The sequence below is a fragment of the Ranitomeya imitator genome, chromosome 3 (genome assembly GCF_032444005.1).
Source record: "Ranitomeya imitator isolate aRanImi1 chromosome 3, aRanImi1.pri, whole genome shotgun sequence".
NCBI lineage: Eukaryota > Metazoa > Chordata > Amphibia > Anura > Dendrobatidae > Ranitomeya > Ranitomeya imitator.
The window spans coordinates 85977590-86002426 of NC_091284.1; the positions used below are offsets into that span (position 1 = coordinate 85977590).

Genomic DNA, 24837 nt, shown 5'->3' on the forward strand with positions numbered 1-24837 from the left:
ACCATAACATCCATAGATCGATAAAGAGATGGTGTTACCTTGTGCTGATGGCGTCCCTTCACCCCGACGCGCGTTTCGCCTCCTGCTTCTTCCGGGGGCGTCTGTCTGCATGATTTCAGACAGGTACTGTATGTTTAACTCTTAAACGCTGAGGCATTTAAAAGCCACCGGAGACTGAGTAACACGGGAGTCTAGTCAGACAGGCGGGTCACCGATGGCTTCTCCATGCCTGCTGCCAATGACTGACAGGTTTCTCCCTACACGCGCATGCAGGGAGAGATCTGTCACTTAGAGGGACACTTAGAGGGGCACTTAGAGAGGGTGGAAAGAGGCCACCAGTGACAGAGCCACACGACAGATTAGTCGGACAGTCGTTTCAGAGTTACAAATTCCTGTGTGAAATCATGCAGCCAGTGTCTTATACATGCTGCCCGTGGATTGAGCAGCATGTATCAGATGTCGAATTTTCCAAATTGATGGGTATTAGCTAAAACGGTTTCTACAGCTTTCTACCATTTTATGGTGGTTAGTTATTATATAAAAGCAGTTATAAAACATTTAGGCTCAGAATCATATTTTTTTTCCAGCATTCTAGCATAAAACTGTGTTGAAATATTGCAAAAATGTTCCCGTAGTTGCATCAACATTTTTCAACTTTTTGCATCTTTAGATCAAGTTCCTGGCAACTTTTTTCAAGAGTGGGTGGAGCTTAATTGGGAAGGTGTGTGGCTTAGCACAGCTAAGAAATTGATCATAAGTTATGCCACAAAGGTGGAGGCAATTGTTGCAAAAATGTACTCAAGTCCCTGACTGTAGCACATTCCTTGCGGTGATGCTCGACAGCTGAAAGAAGCATCAAATTTAGTAACAGGCACATGTCTCTTAATAAATTTAGCACATCTTACAGCAGCACATCTTTTATCAAGAAAGCCTTAACTTTTTCAATAGTTATTGTTAATAAGTCTTAATGCTTGATACCTAAAATCATTCATTCCCAAATCCCAGGCTGTAGGGTGGCAGACCACTTTCCTCCCGTCACTGGGCTCCACAAGCATAGAATTATTCCAGAAGTTTGGGTTCAGAGCAAACAGGTCAACAGACATAAAAAATTTCTCTGCTTCTTTGAACATCTTTTCCACAGTCCATCCCTGTAAAATTCAGAAAACGATACCTAAGCCACGAACATGAAGTTGAAAACTATTATTTCAATTAATGAGGTTTTAGAAGAAAGGGTCTACTTTATTCCAGCACCGCATTTCTCCATGGGATGTGTCTGTCATTGCAGCTCATCTACATTCAAATGCTAAAAAAAATAAAACAAATATATAGAGAGAAAATGTCTCAACTGCAGTGCCAATCTATAGAGCTACAAAGACTTCATTTGGTATATGTTATGTATTATACCCTGGTGCTGCTGTTTGATGGGAATATTCCACCCTAGAATCAATGGAGGACACAACAATTTTTACAGAATTAATTTGCAATAGAGGATCTGTTGTATCACTTCATAAAACATTTATTTTATATTATTATGTCTATGTGCATAAAGCTCAAAAGAGGCAGTTAAACTAGGTGCGATTAGGTCATTGGAGGGCAGGTCCCACTGTAATTTTCCCCTCTGCAGAATCTATTTATAATTTTCAGTTGCTTCTGAGCTAGTGGGTAGAAATGAGTTGCTGTTGTGTCTTATATACAGTTAGGGCCAGAAATATTTGGACAGTGGCACAAGTTTTGTTATTTTAGCTGTTTACAAAAACATGTTCAGAAATACAATTATATATATAATATGGGCTGAAAGTGCACACTCCCAGCTGCAATATGATAGTTTCCACATCCAAATCGGAGAAAGGGTTTAGGAATCATAGCTCTGTAATGCATAGCGTCCTCTTTTTCAAGGGACCAAAAGTAATTGGACAATGGACTCTAAGGGCTGCAATTAACTCTGAAGGCGTCTCCCTCGTTAACCTGTAATCAATGAAGTAGTTAAAAGGTGGATTCCAGGTGTGTGGTTTTGCATTTGGAAGCTGTTGCTGTGAGCAGACAACATGCGGTCAAAGGAACTCTCAATTGAGGTGAAGCAGAACATCCTGAGGCTGAAAAAAAAGAAAAAATCCATCAGAGAGATAGCAGACATGCTTGGAGTAGCAAAATCAACAGTTGGGTACATTCTGAGAAAAAAGGAATTGACTGGTGAGCTTGGGAACTCAAAAAGGCCTGGGCGTCCACGGATGAAAACAGTGGTGGATGATCGCCGCATACTTAATTTGGTGAAGAAGAACCCGTTCACAACATCAACTGAAGTCCAGAACACTCTCAGTGAAGTAGGTGTATCTGTCTCAACAGTAAAGAGAAGACTCCATGACAGTAAATACAAAGGGTTCACATCTAGATGCAAACCATTCATCAATACCAAAAATAGACAGGCCAGAGTTAAATTTGCAGAAAAACACCTCAAGAAGCCAGCTCAGTTCTGGAAAAGTATTCTATGGACAGATGAGACAAAGATCAACCTGTACCAGAATGATGGGAAGAAAAAAGTTTGGAGAAGAAAGGGAACGGCACATGATCCAAGGCACACCACATCCTCTGTAAAACATGGTGGAGGCAACGTGATGGCATGGGCATGCATGGCTTTCAATGGCACTGGGTCACTTGTGTTTATTGATGACATAAGAGCAGACAAGAGTAGCCGGATGAATTCTGAAGTGTACCGGGATATACTTTCAGCCCAGATTCAGCCAAATGCTGCAAAGTTGATTGGACGGCGCTTCATAGTACAGATGGACAATGACCCCAAGCATACAGCCAAAGCTACCCAGGAGTTCATGAGTGCCAAAAAGTGGAACATTCTGCAATGGCCAAGTCAATCTCCAGATCTAAACCCAATTGAGCATGCATTTCACTTGCTCAAATCCAGACTTAAGACGGAAAGACCCACAAACAAGCAAGACCTGAAGGCTGCGGCTGTAAAGGCCTGTTAAAGCATTAAGAAGGAGGAAACCCAGCGTTTGGTGATGTCCATGGGTTCCAGACTTAAGGCAGTGATTGCCTCCAAAGGATTTGCAACAAAATATTGAAAATAAAAATATTTTGTTTGGGTTATGTTTATTTGTCCAATTACTTTTGACCTCCTAAAATGTGGAGTGTTTGTAAAGAAATGTGTACAATTCCTACATTTTCTATCAGATATTTTTGTTCAACCCTTCAAATTAAACGTTACAATCTGCACTTGAATTCTGTTGTAGAGGTTTCATTTCAAATCCAATGTGGTGGCATGCAGAGCCCAACTCGCGAAAATTGTGTCACTGTCCAAATATTTCTGGCCTTAACTGTAGATGTATACAAAGACACGAGGGATTCTTCTGCTGTGTAGCGCATAGTGTGAAGTAACAGTATGGAAGACATAATACAGGGGTACTGAGCAGTGTGGCTGTGAAACCAGCAATGAAATTAAGCAAAACACTAGCTAGACGCTGCAGCAGGAGCTGGCTGTCTCCATAGAATTTAATATTCTCTGTGGCCTGACACCTCAGTGGGCTGTGATCTAGACAGATTTGAGTCATTTTTCAGAGTGAGAGATGAAGGGGGAGTGGCTCATAAACGAAAAAGAAGATTACTCTGATAAGATGTATTTCAACGCTTTTATTATTGCCTTGTTTTTTTTTTATTTATGCAAAGTTTATTAAAACAATGAACATTTAGAAGGTAGAAAAAATCTAAACAAGTATTATTACCCCCTGAAGCCCTGGCCAATACAATCCTGCCACTCTGCTGCTCCCAGAGTTTTCCTCAGACAAGGCTACAGCGCGGATATAATGGCTACATCAGTGGCCTCGGCAGTCTTGTCCTGTCTGTCTTGGCATGACCAATGATTGGCTGCCACATTCTCAGGGAACATCACCAATGCAGCACTGTTACTGTAAGTAATGATTATTTTTATATTTTCAAGCATTTCCTTTTCATTGTCTTTATTGGTATGACCTGATGAAGGGGACGGATAAATTAGCTTTTCTTATCTGACCCGGGTGGTTCCTGTGGATTTCCACGTCCCACTGTTCATTGTTCCTCACTGTATCACAGGTCCGGAGCAGGACGCCCGGAGCAGGCGGGAGGTGCTGCAGCGGTCCTGGACCGCCGCCATTCACCACTTAGCATCAACGTTGTGCCTGTCATGCACAAGGACCAGAGGTGAGTTGAACATCTCTTCCCCCACCGCATATGTGTTATGACATTCTTCACATGGAGCGCCCTTTCTTTTGGTTTATTTTTCATTTTCTTTTTTTAATGGATGACTCCTTTAAGGATCATGAAGTTTACAGTATATAGTTCTGGCAGAGCATGTGTTAAAGTATATTGGGATCCAAACATGGATTTCAATTGTCAGGTCCCATGATTTGAGAATCATACAAATTGTATTTCATTATTATTCTGTTGTTATATATTGTTTAGTTGCTATGCAATAAGGTTTTCTTTCTTGAAGTTTGTCCTTTCTCTGTCTCTGCAGTAGCTCTGATGTCAGTAACCCCTTCCTTCTTAGGCTACTTTCACACTAGCGTTTTCTGCAATCCGTCACAATGCGTTGTTTTGCAGAAAAAACGCATCCTGCAAAAGTGCTTGCAGGATGCGTTTTTTCCCCATAGACTTGTATTGACGACGCATTGCGACGGATTGCCACATGTCGCATCCGTTGTGCGACGGATGCGTCGTGCTTTGGCGGACCGTCGGGAGCAAAAAACGCTACATGTAACGTTTTTTGGTCCTGACGGACCGCTTTTTCCGACTGCGCATGCGCGGCCGGAACTCCGCCCCCACCTCCCCGCTCCTCACAATGGGGCAGCAGATGCACCGGAGAAATGCATCCGCTGCCTCCGTTGTGCAGTGCGATAAACGCTAGCGTCGGAATCTCTGCCCGATGCATTGCGACGGGGAGATTCCGACGCTAGTGTGAAAGTAGTCTTATTCATTTTTCTTCCTCATTCTCCATCAATCAGCCATCTTAGAAGCTCATGTGTACAGCGCTGTTTCTGAAAAGTTTTTTTTACCTGCTGTATGTGTGCATATCTTCAAGATTTCAGCTGGAAAATAAACCTTCTTCTGGAATCTTCATACTTCCCTCCTAAGTTGAGTTACAACTATCTGAGGACATTACTACGTGTGAGTACGGTTAAAGGAAAACAGCCTAAAAATGACGTCTCACAGCGCCCTATGCTTGCTGCAGCTTAGTCAGGGAGTCAGAATATTAATGATATTATTATTTTTGTAAACTATGATGAAAATATCAAATATTATAAACCCTCAGGGCTCATGCAGACATCCATGGATCTGGTCTGATCTTGGACCGTAATGTCCACCTGCCACAGGCCTCCCGATTTGGAGCTTCATAGAAATACATGATCCGGCCTGTCTATACATTACGGTCCGTGCTAGGATCAATTTGCCTGAGTGTCTAAATGAGCCCTAACACACAGGGTTTCTACATGTAGTTATATCAAGTAGTTTTTTCTGTATTTTTTGCCATCAAATCTAAAGTCATACCTGATCAACCATTGTATTAGTAACATCAATGCTTTCTCTGTCTGGATAAGGTACAACCAGAGGGTATAAATTTGTCCAAAATCTACCCCACATGTCACCTAGACAAAAAGAAAGGAACAGAATAATTTGGCTAGTAATAATAAGTATATCATATCTCGTATGTAAGTGTTATATATACAGCTCTGGCAAAAATTAAGAGACGACAGCAAAATTTTCAGTTTGTCTGATTTTTCTCTTTATAAGTAAATTTTTAAGTAAAATGTAAGTTGTTATTTCATTCTATAAACTACTGGCAACATGTCTCCGAATTTCCAAGCAATAAATTTTGTATTTATTTTCTGAAAATGAGAAATGGTCAAAATAACAAAAAAATGCATTGCTTGCCGACGTCAGATTATGCAAAAAAAAAAAACAAGTTCATTATCATTTAGAAACAACAATACTAATGTTTTAACTCATGAAGAGTTCAGAAATCAATAAATTGTGAAATAACCATGATTTTTAGTCACAGCTTTCATGCGTCTTGGCATACTTTCCACCAGTCTTTCACACTGCTTTTTGGGTGACCTTATGTCACTTCTGGTACAAAAATGTAAGCAGGTCTCCTTTGTTTGACGGCTTGTGACTATCCATCTTCCTATTGATTACATTCCAGTGGTTTTCAATGGGGTTCAGGTCTGGAGTGTGGGCTGCCCATGACAGGGATTTGATGTGGTGGTCCTTCATCCACACCTTGATTGACCTAGCTGTGTGGCTTGGTGCATTGTCCTGCTGGAAAAAACAGTCCTCAGAGTTGTGGAACATTTCCTGAGCAGAAAGAATCAACTGTTTTTCCAGGATAACCTTGTATGCGGATTGATTTATACATCCTTCGCAAAAATTAACCTGCCCAATTCCAGCCTTGCTGAAGCATCCCCAGATCATCACCGATCCTTCACCAAATTTCACAGTGGGTGCAAGACACTGTGGCTTGTACACCTCTCCACGTCTCCGTCTAACCATTAGATGACCAGGTGTGGGGCAAAGCTGAAAATTAGACTCATCAGAGAAGATTACCATACTCCAGTCCTCTATGGTCCAATCCTTATGGTCTTTGGCAAGCTTCAGCCTGGCTCTCCTTTGCTTCTCATTGATGAAAGGCTTTTTCTATCTTTACATGACTGGAGTCCTGCCTCTAGGAGCCTGTAACGAACTGTTCTTGCCATGCACTTCACCCCAGCTGCCATTTGCCATTTGTAGATCATTTGATGTCATCCTGCAGTTGCTGAGTGACATTTGAATAAGATGACGGTCATCCCGGTCAGTGGAGAGTCGTTTTCGCCCTCTGCCGGTCTGTAGCTTTGCTGTTCCCAATGTCTGCTGCTTGACCTTGTTGTAATGGACTGCTGTCTTAGAAATTTTAAAGATGGAGGCAACATGATGCTCATTGTGTCCCTCTGCTAGTAAAGCAAGAATTGAGCCCTTCTTTTCCTCAATTAAGACTTTTCTTTTCAACTCCTTTGGCATGGTTAAAAGTTATTTTTTCATTCCTATTACTTTCGAGATATTACTAACACTTGTTTTGCCATCCAGCTTGTCCTATTGCAAAAGGATTGTGAACACCACAGCAGGGTTTTTTATACTTTCCTTCATTAAATAAGATTTGGTTCAGGTGATCACCTAATCAGAAGCACATTAAGTAGATTGAGGTGTCCTCTGGTTGGAATTCAACTGACACTGGAATGGAATGGCTGTCAGACATGTAGAGAAGTTGATTTTTATAAAACTGTGCAGTGGTCTCTTAATTTTTACCAGAACTGTATATTCATATACATATATGCTTACCAAGTAAATGAGCAGGTAGACTTCCACCGGAAGCAATATATTCTGAACCATAATGTTTCTGCAATTTGCTTCTTACATACGCATGTAGTTCCTCATAGAGTGGCACGATCTGGAAATCAGAAGGATCAGAGTATCATTGTAAGCCAAAGAGCATGAAAATGGCATTAAAATAATATAAAGAATATGGGTGAAAATTACAACATTCAATTCTCCGATGGCTGCACCATAAGTGCTTTTGGACCCAACATCTTTTAGTCTATTCAATTTGCCTTAAATTTGCTTTTCGCTTTAAACACAGATCCCAGACGCCACCTGTATGAGAAATAGATATTGCTGCACTTATAGATTACTTTCTACAGGACACAAAGGCATTGAGTCCAAATATTTTTTACTATGTCACGCAAGGAGAAAGTGAAATTCCGAGGGGAACCCCTACCAGCAAGATGGTGAAAAAAAACTACCGTAATATCTTACACATACCTCCCAACCTTCACAGAACAGAAAAGGGGACAAATCATGCGGCACATGCGCCAAGGCAATTTTTTGGCCACGCTTATAATCACACCACCTAATCAACACCCATTTACCATTTTTTAGTAGCCTGGCAGGAGGAGATACCAGAGGAGACAATGTGGCATGGAGAAATATTTAGCAGACCACTTTAGAGAGCAAGGACCCAAAATCCAGGACTGTCCAACTCTATCTGGGATGGTTGGGATCTGTGGATTTATTTTTTATCTCATTAATTCATTGTTGTAGAAGCCACAAGTATTTTTATGTAATCTTGCAATATGAGGTCTTGCCAGACTAACAATCTTCTCTGGTTATTGCATTTTTGCTGCGTTCGTTTCCCTTCATTTAATGCATCTTTGGTGCTAATTTGAAGCAATGTTTTTAATCTATTTTTTTTATACTACAGAAAAGTTTTGATTCTGCACTTAAAAATTGAACTTTTTTTCTGACTTCCCATAGAAGCTTATGGAGAAAAAGAAGAGCATCACAACCATGCAGTTTCATGGCATCTGTATATATTATGTTGCCAGAGTTTTCACGAAATCACATACATTGCACTTGTACACTTAAACGGAGCAGAATTTCTGTACAAAAAAGCAGCAGAAAAAAGCAGCATTTGTGCTGTGTGGGCACAAACAAAGTGGATGTGATTTCATGAGAACTTTCACCCTCTGTGAGTCCAAAAATGCTGCAAAACTGTGCAGTTTTGGTGCATTTTTTCCTCCATACTCTAGGCTTCAGTGGAGAGCCTGAAAAATGGATGTAAAAAAACACAGCAAAATAAAAACTCTTGCATACTATAAAAAAAGCATTGTAAATGCTGCTTCAAATCTGCACCAAAAATGCATCAAATAAGGTTAAAAAGCATTAAAAATGCTCAAAAAACACAATAATCAGAGAACATTGTTATTGCAAAATGTGGTGCGGACACCTGTAGAAAATAGGTAGATAAAAAGCAGTAATAAAACCACAACATTCTTGCTATGTATGGACATGGCCTCAGTGTTATATTTTTTTTACATTTTTTATGGATTTAATAGAAAAAAATCATATACTTTTGTGCAGACTAAGTGCTCGCTCCGACTTGCGATTAAATCGGGCGAATGCAATTCGATTAAAAATCAGATGGCATTCAGACCAATGTTATTCTATGATAGTGTGTTTATCCGCAATTTTTTTACAGCTTGGATCAGATCATGATCGGACTGTAAAAAAAATCACAGCATGCTGCGATTGTATGCGAAAATCAGATAGTATTCACAAATAGAAGTCAATGGGTGTGATAAAAAAAACTCAGTTCAACTCATCGTGGTCAGCGCAAGCGCTGTGGGAAAAGTTCTAACGGCGCTCATGCTGATGTCAGCCAGTTTAACTGAGTTCATTGGCTATGAACTCCCAGGACCTTTCTGACGGCACCGCAAGCGTGAGAACCTTCTTACTTACAGGAGACATTGGCTTCAGTGGATTGGGCGTTGAGGTGAGTATAATGTTTTTGGTAAACGTAGATTCATTAAAGGAGTCTGTGTCATTATTTCAAATAAAGGACTTAATCTGGGTGTCTTTTTTATATAGTAAAACTATGAAGTTAGTAGTAGTGGCATCTTATAGATGCCTATTCATTACTATCCTATGTACTTGATGTCACCTGACAATACAAAGGTGACATCAACCCCCCAAGTATCACCCCACTTGCCACCGTACCAGAGCAAATGGGATGAGCGACGTTAAGTCCCAGATTTGGCACATCTTATGGATGTGACTTTCCTTTGGTGGCTGAGAACTAATGTTTTTCATCTAAGAGGGGGAAAATATTCATGGTCCCTTCCTAGGCCTTTAATATTATTAATTATAGGGGGGCCTTACGTCAAATCACATTGCAAACGGATCGCATTCACATGTAAATCAGATCTAAATCGGATGGTAGGTGTTCAAAATCATACTGTACTCGCATGAAAAACTCATGACACTCGTTTTGACTTTTCAGGAACAAAATTGGACCAATTTTAAAAATGCTAGTGAGATCCGGCCTTGGAGACATATTGGAGACAGATTGTAGACTGAGTGAAGTTGGGACAGTGCCCTGACCTCCCAGGTCAGCGTGATAGCAGGACATCTCTGTTATGCACTGACTTAGGTTGGAGTACTGGTATTGCAACCACTACGGTCAGATCCAGCAGGTAGCGTAGTCAGAAATAGTCAAGTGGTCGCTACACAGGAGAAGAAATGTAGTTAAAGGATCAGCAAGCAGGATAGTCAGGAATAGCCAGGGGTCGGTACACAGGAGAAGCAAGGTAGTTAAAGGATCAGCAGGTACCGTAGTCAGGAATAGCCAGGGGTTGGTATACAGAAGCAGCAGTATAATCTTGGATTATCTTCGCAAGGAAGTGCAATGCCAGGTTTAAGTAGGATGTTCAAAAAGCGTGGAGACAATCAGGAACTCATAGTGGAGACAATTAGAAGCAACACAGGTGCTAGTATCTGGTTTAGGAAAGAACTGTTCAGCAAGCTGAATAGCTCAGAGTGAACAGCTGCCACCTGGTGCACAAGAGCTTCTGGGTTCGAGTCCTGACAATCTCCCTCAAACCTGGATCTGGGATGGTTGAAAGCTTGTCTTATATGCAATGCAATCTCTAGAAATGGGAGTTGATAACATTGCTACACAGTAGTGACACATAGTAACATAGTAACATAGTTATTAAGATTGAAGGAAGACTTTAAGCCCATCTAGTTCAACCCATAGCCTAACCTAACATGCCCTAACATGTTGATCCAGAGGAAGGCAAAAAAAAAACCATGTGGCAAATAGTAAGCTCCACCTTGGGGAAAAAAAATCCTTCCCGACTCCACATACGGCAATCAGACTAGTTCCCTGGATCAACGCCCTATCAGGAATCTCGTATATATACCCTGCAACATTATACTTTTCAAGAAAGGTATCCAATACCCTCTTAAATTTAAGTAATGAATCACTCATTACAACATCATACGGCAGAGAGTTCCATAGTCTCACTGCTCTTACAGTAAATAATCCACGTCTGTTATTATGCCTTAACCTTCTTTCCTCCAGACGTAGAGGATGCCCCCTTGTCCCTGTCTCAGGTCTATGATTAAAAAGATCATCAGAAAGGTCTTTGTACTGTCCCCTCATATATTTATACATTAACATAAGATCACCCCTTAGTCTTCGTTTTTCCAAACTAAATAGCCCCAAGTGTAATAACCTATCTTGGTATTGCAGACCCCCCAGTCCTCTAATAACCTTGGTCGCTCTTCTCTGCACCCGTTCCAGTTCAGCTATGTCTTTCTTATACACCGGAGACCAGAACTGTGCACAGTATTCTAAGTGTGGTTGAACTAGTGACTTGTATAGAGGTACAATTATGTTCTCCTCATGAGCATCTATGCCTCTTTTAATGCATCCCATTATTTTATTTGCCTTTGTAGCAGCTGCCTGACACTGGCCACTGAATATGAGTTTGTCATACACCCAGGTCTTTTTCATTGATGGTTTTGCCCAGAGTTTTAGAATTAAGCGCATAGTTATATATCTTATTACTTCTCCCCAAGTGCATGACCTTACATTTATCCCCATTAAAGCTCATTTGCCATTTATCAGCCCAAGCTTCTAGTTTACATAAATCATGCTGTAATATAAAATTGTCCTCCTTTGTATTGATTACCCTGCAGAGTTTAGTGTCATCTGCAAACATTGAAATTCTGCTCTGAATGCCCCCTACAAGGTCATTAATAAATATGTTAAAAAGAAGAGGGCCCAATACTGACCCCTGTGGTACCCCACTGCTAACCGCGACCCAGTCCGAGTGTGCTCCATTAATAAACACCCTTTGTTTCCTATCCCTGAGCCAGCTCTTAACCCACTTACACATATCCCCATTATTCTCATTTTATGTATCAACCTTTTGTGTGGCACCGTATCAAAAGCTTTTGAAAAGTCCATATACAGTACGTCCACTGGGTTCCCTTGGTCCAGTCCGGAACTTACCTCTTCGTAGAAGCTGAACATGGCCAAAAAGGTGTACTTTGGGGAAATAAAAAGATTACACACACAGCCTCAATATATATAAGCCTTGATTCACACATCCATGTGTCACAATTCAAGCACTGACCACAATGCAGTGAGCGACTGTGAGCTTCCTGTCAGGGTTGTATAGTTTGTGAAGGTCTAGAAGCTGTTAAAAGAAAGGCTAAGTGCAATCCACTCAATTTATCGCATCCTAGGGCTTTCTCAGCCTTTCGACTTTTATGCCCTGTACAAGGATCTGGACTTACACAGGTATATTGGAGGCCTAGAATCAGCTGCTGACTGGTGGAGCAAGCTGAATGCATGAAAGTCATTCACTGGGTCAATACAAAAAGGTCATGTCAGGTACAAAATCAGAAAAAAATGAGTGGTCAAAGTACAAGCCAAGGTCTGAAAACTGGATAAATCAAGAAACACCACAGAAGGAAGGATTAGGGCTATAGACCAGGTAAGCAAAACTTATGGACTGGCAGTGGAAATGAGAGGTTCAGCAGTTTAAGTAGCAGAGTGCCCTTACATGGGTCAATAATGGCAAACGAGTGTTAGAAAGTTAGTGTGAGAACGATGATTACCAATGTGCAAACATACCATCAAACTCAACATTGTGGGCAGCACATCTTCCCTTGTAAAGCAGGGATGTGCTGCCGACAAGATGCATGCTGGATTATTGATTAACATTTTTTCTGTCCCCATACAGTTTTCACTGTCCCTTGTGAATGGGCATTTAACCTGTTTGGGCCATTCTCCTCCCCGCACGTCCAGATCTGTGTATGCAGCGATCAGGATCGCAGAGATGGTAATAAACCGTCTCTGACTTTTTTATGGGGATTCTGACCATATTTGACAGTTTGCTGCCTGATCCTGCAGTTACACAATCTAAATCATCATTGCTGAGTAATATGCAGACAGGTCAATGGGCAGTCCTCAACTGATAACTTTTATATTGTTGATCTACAATGTAAGAAAGCCATAGAGTGCACAGTTAGAGATGCTGTAATAAGCAGCAGAAACACTAAAATTCATGTTAGCAGATGCAAAAGCATTGCTTTATCCCACTGTATTTTTTCTGCAGGTGTCCACACCTAAGTACACATTAGCAATCTGCTCTGATTGTATACCTGCTGTGTTTCCCCCTTTCCTTAATGTGGAGAAGGTAAAGATTTGATGGAGCACAGTTTTAGTGCAGTAATGCTAGGATTCTGCGATTAAAAACGCAATTGTATTTTTTACATTCTCCTCAAAGAACCCTAGAGGGAAAAACACACAGTTCAACTGTATCTTTAAACCGATAGTGACATTGAGATTTCATAAAATCACATCTACTTTGCTCAAAATGGTAAACACATCAATTTTTCTGCACAAATAAGGCATTAAAAAATGCAGCATTTGGGAACATGGCCGAAGTGCTTTTAGCAATACAGGATGGAGGCCAGCCTGATACCTGAGCTCAGTTGCAGCAGACAGAAGGCTAGAGAAATGTGTTCTGTGCCAGCAGGTTTACAATCACCACAAACTAAGCTGTACGACTGCTATTTAAAGAGGGGGAGTCCTAGCACAGCAATTTAATGGTGACGTGATGCCAACCATCATGCATAAAGTGTGCCAACCAACTCATCTCAGCTATACTACACATTCAGCTCACCTATTCCAAGCTGACTGTTTGCTCACTTCTGCAGTTTCAAAGTCGGTTCTGATATTCCAATGTGCCTGTCCACACACTCAGCTCTGCTGTTCCAAAGTGCCCAGGTACGGACTGGGACTAAAATTCAACCCTGGCATTTGCAATCACACAGGCCCATGTTGTCCCATTTCCAAGCAACAGATGGGGATATATTATTAACATTATCGTGGATGGAGGAAAGCAAGATTTACTACAAGACCAATATTTCTAATGATATCGGTGGCCTGCTGGGGTAAGTGACGGAGTCAGCGACTTTGTGCTCCATCACAACTCTTAACAGTATGGGAGTCTTGAGAATACTGATTCTGCTAACAACGTAGCAGGAAAGGCAGCCCATGACCAGACAGGCCCTTCTGGCATTTGCCAGAATTGTCCAATGGCCAGTCCGGCCCTGAAAGTGCCTGTCTGCAAACTCGTCTTTGCAGTTCCAAGCTGACTGCCTGCACGTTGATCTCTGTTGTTCCAAGGTGCCTGTCTTTACACTCGGCTCTGCCATTCCAAAGTACCTGTCTGCATACTCAGCTCTGCTGTTCAAAGGTACCTGTAATCAAACTCAGCACTGGTTTTCCAAGGTGCCTGATTGCACATTAAGCTTTGCCGTTCCAAGATTCCTATATGCAAACTCGACTCTGCTGTCCTAAGGTGCCTGTCTGCACACCCAACTCTATGGTTCCACCTGCCGTCCTACATATTCAACTCTAATAGCTCCACGCTGTTCCACGTGCCATCCAGCTCCTTTGTTCCACACTGTTCCATGAGCGGTTCAGCTTATTAATCTACATTTTTCCACGCTGATCCAGGTGTTGACCTGCATATCTACCACTACTTTTCCTCAGGCTGCTCCAACTATATCCCCTGTACCTTCCTGCATCAACATCTCAGCTCTGTGCTTGACTTTCAGACAAAGGGTTTAGTGAATCTACCTCCCCAGGTGAGCAGTTTTGGCCCGGCTTTTCCTGGCCATGGCTTAGATAGTCTCTCCAAGCATCAAGTAACAATGGCAATGGGCACATCATTGTCATGTCTACATATTTGAAGGGAATGGCTGCCGAACTCCCTTGCCTGTGTGCTACTTGGCCTAACTCAGACCTTGACCTTAGCTTGTGTCTGAATTTCACAAACTGGTTCCCTCCTTGGATTTGTTGCCCTTTACTTATTCGTTCTACTCCTCGTTCTGACCCTTGGTTTATCCTCAGACTTCAGTCTATACCTTATCTTCATGCTTGTCACATCCTGACTGCTTTCTTGTTGATAATCATTGACTATGTTTTTGGCTACAATTCCATAATTGGCTGCCAATTGGTGACTTTTCTAGGGAAAGTCAATCAGAAAAACCAACAGCAAAAGTGCCTGCAGGATTTAAAGGGAACCAGTCATGAGAAAAAAATGGTATTAACCTGCAAATATGGGGTTAATTTGCACTTAGCCGAACACTAACGGGAGAAAATGAACTTTATTCCCCTCCGCATCACTAAAGTTTCAGCCATGGGGGCAGTGCTAGTGCTGGTTCAGTCACTGCTCTGAGAATACAGAGTGGCGGATATAACCATGCCCCCGGGTGCACGATTACAGCCGCCATTCTGTATACTCAGAGCAGTGACTGAACCAGCGTCGGCGCAGCCCCTGTGAATGAAACCAGAATGCTGCGAGGGGAATAAAGTTCATTTTCTATCCCGCAACGTTCAGCTAAGTGCAGGCGATGGGCAGGTTAATAACGCTATTAACCTGCATATTAACCCCATATCTGCAGGTTAATAGCATTTTTTTCTGGTGACAGGTTCCCTTTAACAGTGAAGAATCAGGAGATACTTTTGATTCTGCCCTATAGTTTAGCTATCACCAAACAGATTGCGGATTAGAGGATCCACTTGATCGTCCACTTGTTGCATTTGATGAACCAGGTACCAAGGAATCACTGGCATGGTATGACAACGATATAATTATTATCCTTTCAGATACCTGTTTAAATGTTTCTTCCACGTCGTTCATCAAGTCTCCTCTACTGTATTGGTATTTGGTATCATCAGTCAAGGTTTCATAATTTCCTCGCCAATAATCTCCATAATCTTCGTAACCTAAAATTGAAAAAAGGGATTTACAGTTACAGCAATATCACAAAACTGTGTACAATGTATCACATTAGCTTTGTTTAACCTTTAGAACTTTCCATATTTTGGCATAAATTTGACCTAAAAAAATTAGATTTTCACACAAGACATAAAAATAGACAATGGGACTATTTCTAAAGAATTTTTACTTCACCAAATCACAGTCAAACAGATTATGTATTCTAATGGAGGAAATTCAAGACCATTGTTACCTGCTACCACTAGGAGTGGGTGATCAATGAAGATCACTCCGATGTATAATATTGTGCAAGGTTACAAAGAAACTCAAGAAAATCTCAAAGCAACTCAAGGCTTCTCTCACATTAACTAATGTTAATGTTTATGTTTATGAGGCCAAAAGGATTGCAAGGAGACAGCCACTAACCACCAAAAAGATCATTGCTGCCCGGCGACAGTTTGCTAAAGATCACTTGGACAAATGAGAATACAATTGGAACAATGTTTTGTGGAAGGATGAGCACAATACAGAGTTTTTTTTAAATGGACAGCATTATGTGTGTAGATAAAAAAAACAATAAATTACAGTAACAAACATCATACCGTCAGTGAAATATGGTGGTGGCAGTATGATGGTTAAAGCCTGTTTTACTACATATGGTCCATCATGGGTTGCCATATCATTGATAGAATAATAAATTCAAGATTTTATCAACAAATTCTAAAGTAAAATGCCAGGATATCTGTCCATGAGCTGAAACTTAAGAGAAAGTTGCTCTCATAGCAATATAGTTGCCCAAAGCTCACAAGTTGTTCTACAATAAAATTATTAAAAATGAATAAAGTTAAAGTTTTGGAATGACCAAGTAAAGTCTTGACCTTAATTCAATAGAAATGTTGTGGAAGTATCTGAAGAGAACAATTCATGGAGAAAACCCACCAACATAACAGTTGAAGCTGATTTGTAGGGAGGAATGGGCTACAAGGGGATCATAGCACTTACTGAGGGCAAAGGTTCACAAACCTTTGCCATTCACAGACATGTGATATTAGACCATTTTCCACATGTAAAAAATGACAAAGTCTAATATTTTTTAGCTCATTTGTTTGATTCGGTTCTCTTTATCTACTTATAGGACTTGTGGGGAAATCTGATGTAGTTTTTGTCAGATTTATGCAGAAATATGGAATATTCAGAAGGGTTCACAAACTTTTAAACACCATTATATTTCAGCAATAACATCTGAAGAAATTCAGTAGCCTGCTTCTCAATGTAGTGATTGTGCGGCTGATTTTGAAATTCAGTATTCTCATTTTAAAGGGGTTGTCCATTATTTAGACAACGCTTTCTGAATGACTGTTTCCCCAAAGTAAAATAATAACACCGTTGCAGTGGAGCCCCTCGAGCTCTCAGACTCTCCTACAGACGTAATTAACATCCGGAGGAGGTGAGAGAGCAGGCGCAGCTAACACAGTATGCGGTAAGCTCCTGAGCTCCCTCTAGTGGTGGCTGCAGGTAACTGGCATGTTATCTTTCAAATCCAAACATACATAGGGTATATGGATCTCTGTATCAGAAACATGAAGTTTTAATAGATAAACGTAAAATGATCAGTTTGTAATTTTAGATCTAAATAGTTAAGATTTATTAGGCATACATTACATTTTAGAAATAGAAGTATAGATATCAATCTCACCGTTCAGTCTAGCAGCTTCATTCTCCAAGTCAACATATTCTTCATAAAGTTTTCTCATTCGTTTTCCAGCTTCTGCTCTCCACCCTTCCCAGACCCAAAGCCTCTCATGATAGTTTTGGCTCTCTAGCATGATACGATCCAAACCTAAGTTTGTGATTGTAGAGAACACATTATAACAGGTTTTACTGAGCTGCCTGCTCTGCTTTTGTATTATGTTGATTAACCACTTTAATTGCCCCAGGCCATCACCAGTCAAAAAAAAACGGCCCCTTCAACAAGGATGGTAATGGTAAATGTTCCAATGCCCATCAAAGATTATATTCATTGATGTAGATCTTGAAAGGTAACAACTCGCTCATCTACAGAATGGGAAGTATTCAGTATGAACAGGGCAATTGCCAGATATGAAAAGTGGTGGTCTACATGCCAAGCCACTGCTCCATTCAGAGGCGGCTATGCAGACCCGCTTTAACCAGCTCCGTGCAACTTTTCCCGACTTCTGCTGTACGTATATGGCGGATGTTGAGAGTAGTGGGCAAACTCCAGGCAAGGCAGTTCAGTATAGGTTCCCCATCAACTCACAGACCCAACAACAGCTGCATGGTCTTCCACCCTTGGCGGTGGGCCACTGGGCGTACTGGCTGATTCTAGTAGGACTACGCATGCAGCTTCGGACTATATGGCAGGAACAATACATGATGAATAAAGCAGTATATTACCTTAGATTCTCAGACTTTTTATGCATATGTATGAAGATATTAGGGTGGGTTTCTGCGTTTATGTTTTATTAATATTGTCAGATGCTATTAGGTTAATACCCAAATAATCTTTCATAAAGGCGGAAAAGTGTCTAAAATGATATACCTGGTTCAAAGGGCAGGCAGCTTGATCCATCTGGACTGCATACAGTTTGTGTACTGTAAATTGTGCTCATCTCGTTTAGAATTGCATTCAGCTGCAAAGAAATCATTTTAAAAACATCTGAGATATAATTTAGATCATTCTCATCACAGTGCTGTTCTGTTATACATGATCTCAATAGCTGTATTCAGTGAGCTCCCCCTAGTGGTGGCTGCAGGTTACCAGTATATTATCTAATGAATCTGAATATATAATGGGATACTGGGTAGCTCAGTATCAGAAAAACAGAGCTTGCTTCAGTGAATATGACATATTGGGTGACAAGTGAACAGTCAGATCTTGAAGTTGATGTTTAAAGATCTGAGTGACTATGACAATGGCCAAAATGTAATAATTAATTAGTCAGGTCAACTCCAAAATGTCAGGTCTTGTGAGGTGTTCTCAACTTTCAGTGGTTAAAACTTGACAAAAGACATCCAAGGAAGGAGAACCAGTAAAACTGAAGCAGGGTTATGGGAGGCCAAGTTCCCAAAGTTCCTTACATTTCATGTCAGACATTATAAGTTCCATTTGCTCTCAAAGCAAATCTGTCAGCAGGTTTTTGCTTCCTCATCTGAGAGCAGCACGTTGTAGAGAAAGTGACCTGAACTCCAATGATGTATCACTTAGTTTACAGGGAGCAGTTGTTCTGACATAATCAGAGTTTTTAGATTTAGCAATGCAGCAGAGCTGAGAAAGCTAACCCCGCCCACACTCAGCTAACCCCGCCCACAACAGGCTCTGTATTTACATTGTCTATTGACAATGAGCTGCTTATCACAGGAGGGGGCAGTTTCTAACAAGAGCCCGCACACCAGCTAATCACAGCAATGGTAATGTCCTGGTGATAAAACCCTCAGTGTAAGTGGCACACAGCACAGGGCGGTAGCCGCAGGCGAGGCACACGTCTTCTGCGCCCTGACAAGTTACATGAAAGTGTGGATCCTGGCTGGATGTGTGGTCTTGTGCTGTGACTGCATTACACCCGTCCAGGCCGCATATAGCAGGTTTTGTTGGCTTGCTAGCACAAGATGTTTTACAGTTCAATGAGGGAGACCACCATTCAAAAATAAACTTTTTACTGAACAGTAACTTGGTAAGGGTTATATAAAAGGTAAAAAGTCTTATGGACATTTCTTTCACAGCATTTTTTCCCCACAGTGTCCTTCCTCTGTCGTTTACTCCACAGCTTCTAGGCACACTGTTCCTCCCTTCCTTGCCACATCCGAGCTTTAACGCTACAGTCCTGATTCACAAGTCTCCTTTACTTGCTAAGCGGTTCTGCATCCTATTTCTTAAACTACTGGCACCATGGATGCCCCTTCAATAATCCCGGTAAGGCCTGTTACTTTCTGTGTTATAAGCTCCAGGTCTTGTGGCTAGCCATCTTATCCTAGGACCTGTCTCCGGAAGGCAGCTCTGTCTCTTTCTGTCACTTTTCCTTAAGATCACGCTATCCCTCGCTTTTAGTCCCCTCTTCCACAGGATCACCTTCACACTTCAAACCCTTAGCATCTGGGAGTGCTCGTATATTATGTTGGAGTCCTTGCGGCTGCATGATTTGCGGCTGTTAGACAGTCTCAACACATGCGGGGATTGCCTGTTTGTTAGGGAATCCCCACATGCTTTCAGGCTGTCTAACAGCAACAAATCATGCAGCTGCAGGGACTCGAACATAATATACGAGCATGCACCCTGGTCCAACCATCTTTCCCAGAAAGGTTTTAATTAGAGCTAAGCCAGATCCTATCTCTTCCAAAGTTTATCTGTGGCCTAGCTGAAGGCACATATAGAAGTGAGCTACTAAAATTAGGGTCCTCCCATGAGGTACACCTTGGCACATTTGGAAAGCTTACACACTTTTTTGCTCACAATTGGTTCACTAAATGTGTCACATTTTTATGTGTGTAGAAATAGTGGAAGTTATGAATTAACTACTTGTCATATGCTGATGACGTTTGCAAGTATATATGTTGGACAAAGCAGTTCTCTGTATAATGTATGGAAAAGGAGTCATAACCGCAATATCAGTGCTTAATTGGGGGGTGTCAGAAAACATTGTAGGCTTACAGTTTACAATAGGAAAGAAAAGCAAATTTCATGTATATTACAATTATGAATGAAATCTGCTAAAATATCACAGGTTCCATTAAAGGGTTATTCCCAAAATATGAAGCTATCGCCTAGGTAGAGAGAAATTACTAATTGCTCTGGGTCCTATTCATTGTCCATGGGACTGCGAGAGAAAGGAGAGTACAGCTATCGTCTATTTCTAGTAGTCTCATAGTCAATGAATGTTGTGGAGGTTGAGCATGTGCATTTTTGCTCCTTTGAAGATGCACAGTCTGATTCTTGGGTTCCCTAACTCGTTTTCCGGATCACCGAGGTCTCTTCAGTTGGAGCCCAGCAATCAGTAAATTATCCTTTATCCTATGAATAAGGGATAAATTGATATTTTGCCTATAACCTGTTAATGTCAATTTCTATAAAGAAATATGGAATAACATATATTTATTTTCAATTATTTATGCACTTCTGGTCAGATCTCTACTTACTCTTGTGTACTTGTCAGTTGGTAGAACTCCTGATCCTTTGTTTCCCAGGTGGATAAGCTGTAATTTTACCATATTGTCCGTCACTTCATTTACTGGATATTTTGTGGAGAAGTCACTGGCATTCGAGTAAAATTTTGACCACTTTTCTGAAGCCGCATTCTGGAAAATTAAGTGTATTATTACATTATTTTGTGCATTCTGTAAGGCAAGTCAACACATAACATAATACATGATTATACAATACTAGATGGTGGCCCGATTCTAACGCATCGGGTATTCTAGTATATGCATGTCCACGTAGTATATTGCCCAGCCCACGTAGTATATTGCCCAGCCACGTAGTATATTGCCCAGCCACATAGTATATTGCCCAGCCACGTAGTATATTGCACAGCCACATAGTATATTGTCCAGCGACGTAGTATATTGCCCAGCCACGTAGTATATTGCCCAGCCACATAGTATATTGTCCAGCCACGTAGTATATTGCCCAGCGACGTAGTATATTGCCCAGCCACGTAGTATATTGCCCAGCCATGTAGTATATTGCCCAGCCACGTAGTATATTGTCCAGCCACGTAGTATATTGTCCATTGACGTAGTATACAGCACAGAGCCACGTAGTATATTGACCCAGCGACGTAGTATATTGCCCAGCCACGTAGTATATAGCCCAGCCATGTAGTATATTGCCCAGCGACCTTGTATATTGTCCAGCCACGTAGTATATTGCCCAGTGACGTAGTATATTGCCCATTTACGTAGTATACAGCACAGAGCCATGTAGTATATTGCACAGCGACAGAGTATACAGCACAGAGCCACGTAGTATATTTCACAGCGACGTAGCATATTGCCCAGCCACGTAGTATATTGCCCAGTGATGTAGTATATTGCCCAGTGACGTAGTATACAGCACAGAGCCACGTAGTATATTGCCCAGCCACGTAGTATATTGCCCAGACACATAGTATATTGCCCAGCGACGTAGTATACAGCACAGAGCCACGTAGTATATTGCCCAGCCACGTAGTATATTGCCCAGCCACATAGTATATTGCCCAGTGACGCAGTATATTGTCCAGTTACGTAGTATATTACCCAGTGACGTAGTATATTGCCCAGCCACATAGTATATTGCCCAGTGACGTAGTATATTGCCCAGCCACATAGTATATTGCCCAGTGACGTAGTATATTGCCCAGTCACGTAGTATATTGCCCAGTGACGTAGTATATTGCCCAGTGACGTAGTATACAGCACAGAGCCACATAGTATATTGCCCAGCCACGTAGTATATTGCCCAGTGACGTAGTATATTGCCCAGTGACGTAGTATACAGCACAGAGCCACGTAGTATATTGCCCAGCCACGTAGTATATTGCCCAGACACATAGTATATTGCCCAGCGACGTAGTATACAGCACAGAGCCACGTAGTATATTGCACAGCGACGTAGTATATTGCCCAGCCACATAGTATATTGCCCAGTGACGTAGTATATTGCCCAGTGACGTAGTATACAGCACAGAGCCACGTAGTATATTGCCCAGTGACGCAGTATATTGTCCAGTTACGTAGTATATTGCCCAGTGACGTAGTATATTGCCCAGCCACATAGTATATTGCCCAGTGACGTAGTATATTGCCCAGTCACGTAGTATATTGCCCAGTGACGTAGTATATTGCCCAGTGACGTAGTATACAGCACAGAGCCACATAGTATATTGCCCAGCCACGTAGTATATTGCCCAGTGACGTAGTATATTGCCCAGTAACATAGTATACAGCACAGAGCCACGTAGTATATTGCCCAGTTACGTAGTATATTGCCCAGTGACGTAGTATACAGCACAGAGCCACATAGTATATTGCCCAGTAACGTAGTATACAGCACAGACAGGGTCGGCGTTTGGCACAGGCAGACCAGGCAGTCACCTGGGGCCCCCACCTAGAAAGGGGGCCCCCTGCCTCTGCAGCCCTTGTATGAAGTGCCCAGAGGGTGTACAGCAGTGAAGCAGCAGTCCCATAACGTGTCTCCCAAACCCCCCTTGACACCCCCCTCAGTGCTGTGATTTACTCCTTTGGGAGCTCTGTGATGATTGTTGTAGGATCAGATTTCACAATCACATACAGCAGAGATCAGCATGGGCTCTGACCAGTCACTAAATCATCTGATAGGGCGATGTCCTGTCCAGGGCCGGCTCCAGGTTTTTGAGGGCCCCGGGCGAAAGAGTCTCAGTGGGCCCCCCCTTTAACACATACCCCGATTCATGATCGCACATAAACACAGCCATGTAGTATATAACACTGCCCATGTAGTATATAGCAGCGCAGCCCACGTAGTATATAGCAGCGCAGCCCACATAGTATATAGCAGCGCAGCCCATGTAGTATATAGCAGCGCAGCCCACGTAGTATATAGCAGCGCAGCCTACGTAGTATATAGCAGCGCAGCCCACGTAGTTTATAGCAGCACAGCCCACGTAGTATATAGCAGCGCCACTCACTCAGGCACTGGTAGGACTAGGAGCTCCTCTGGAACCTGCCTCATAACTTCAGCAGCATGGCAGCCAGCCAGGGGCGGAGATCAGAGCAGAGAACGTGCTCTCTCCGCCCACAAACAATGTCACACTGGCTGCCTTCTCTTAACCCCTATGTGTGCCTGCCTGGTTGCACTGACTGAGTGAGAAGATGCTTGTGTCAGAGCTGGCACATAGGGGTTAAGAGAACGCATCCAGCAGTGACTTTGTGGGCGGAGAGAGCATGTTATCTCCTGCTCTGCTCTCCCAGCTGTATCTATGACAGTGAATGGGCCCCCCTCTCTCCCCAGGGCCCCGGCATTTGCCCAGGTGCGCCGGGTGCTGACGCCGGCCCTGGTCCTGTCACTACAGTCTGGATGAGAGACAGGAATATTGTCTGCTGAATCAGGGCATTTATTATATAGAAATAAATGAATTCCCACGTGAAATAATAAGGGTAAACCATACACATATAGTACAGGTGTGCATAGGAATCAGCGTTTTTGGTGCTTTTTTTTTTTGCAGCCAAAGCCTGCTCTCTTGGCAGTAAAAAAACTGCTTTCAAAACACCCATTTTTAGGGTATGTGCAGAGGATTAGGAAATGGCAGCCCTTTAAATGCAGAGGACATGTGCTGCGTCCAAAGTGCTGCCATCTTTTGAACACAGGTGATTCCGCGTGTGTTCATTGAACCGTGTGGAATCCCTGCGTCCTATACATTGCAGGAGTGAGATTTCTCTTGCGGAGACTCGCGTCTGCGCAAGATAAATTGACATGCTGAGTTCTGGAAAGAAGCAGTTGTGTAATTCAGTCAACGGAAAATAAAAGGGTGTGCAGGAGATTTCTGAAAATCTCAGTTTTTGCTTGTGTTGTAAACTGCTGTAAACTTATTATTTGCAGAAGAAAAATCTGCAAAAATTCAGCCTATGAACATGGCCAAAAGCTGCTTTTCAAAGTGCCAGCAGTGACCCTGCATACAGCTAATAGTGGCAGACGCATTGGCCGATATAAGGCCCCTAAATATGGGGGCCACAATGCAATGTTATCATTTTGGGCCCCCACTTTAAATTTTTGGCTCCACTTTGTCTAAAACCGGCCCTGAGCACAGAGCCACGTATTATATTGCCCAGTGACGTAGTATACAGCACAGAGCCACGTAGTATATTGCCCAGTGACGTAGTATATTGCCCAGTGACGTAGTATATTGGCCAGTGACGTATGTCACAGGTTAAAAAATAAAAAATAAACATAATCACCTAACGATCCGAGGGCCCCTTGTAGTTTAACATACTCACCATTCTGGTCGCTGCTCCTCAGCGTCCCGTCTCTCCGCCTCCTGGGATCCAACGGCGCTGTGCCGATGGGCGCGTGGCTGCCGCCATCTTGCGTTCCCAGTATGCATTGCGAAATTACCCAGATGACTTAGCGGTCTCGCGAGACCGCTAGGTCTTCTGGGTAATTTCGCAATGCATCGCTGGGAAAGGAAGATGGTGGCAGGTGCGA

The 24837-nt window shown here is 42.1% G+C and overlaps 1 protein-coding gene across 2 annotated transcripts in view; it reads right to left on the bottom strand.

Moving 5' to 3' along the window:
• Positions 1 to 24837, bottom strand: part of ACE2 (angiotensin converting enzyme 2) — a 100324-nt gene that overhangs the window by 52164 nt on the left and 23323 nt on the right. For both annotated transcript variants that reach the window (XR_011319770.1, XM_069761053.1), the window contains exons 2-8: positions 20814 to 20972; positions 18223 to 18313; positions 17359 to 17502; positions 15555 to 15670; positions 7360 to 7468; positions 5536 to 5633; positions 979 to 1148 (exon numbers count right to left, since the gene is read on the bottom strand). Coding sequence is in view for 1 of the 2 variants with exons in the window: in XM_069761053.1 (XP_069617154.1) it covers positions 979 to 1148; positions 5536 to 5633; positions 7360 to 7468; positions 15555 to 15670; positions 17359 to 17502; positions 18223 to 18313; positions 20814 to 20972 (887 nt within the window). In the remaining variant the exon portion in view is untranslated. The remainder of the gene's footprint in view (positions 1 to 978; positions 1149 to 5535; positions 5634 to 7359; positions 7469 to 15554; positions 15671 to 17358; positions 17503 to 18222; positions 18314 to 20813; positions 20973 to 24837) is intronic.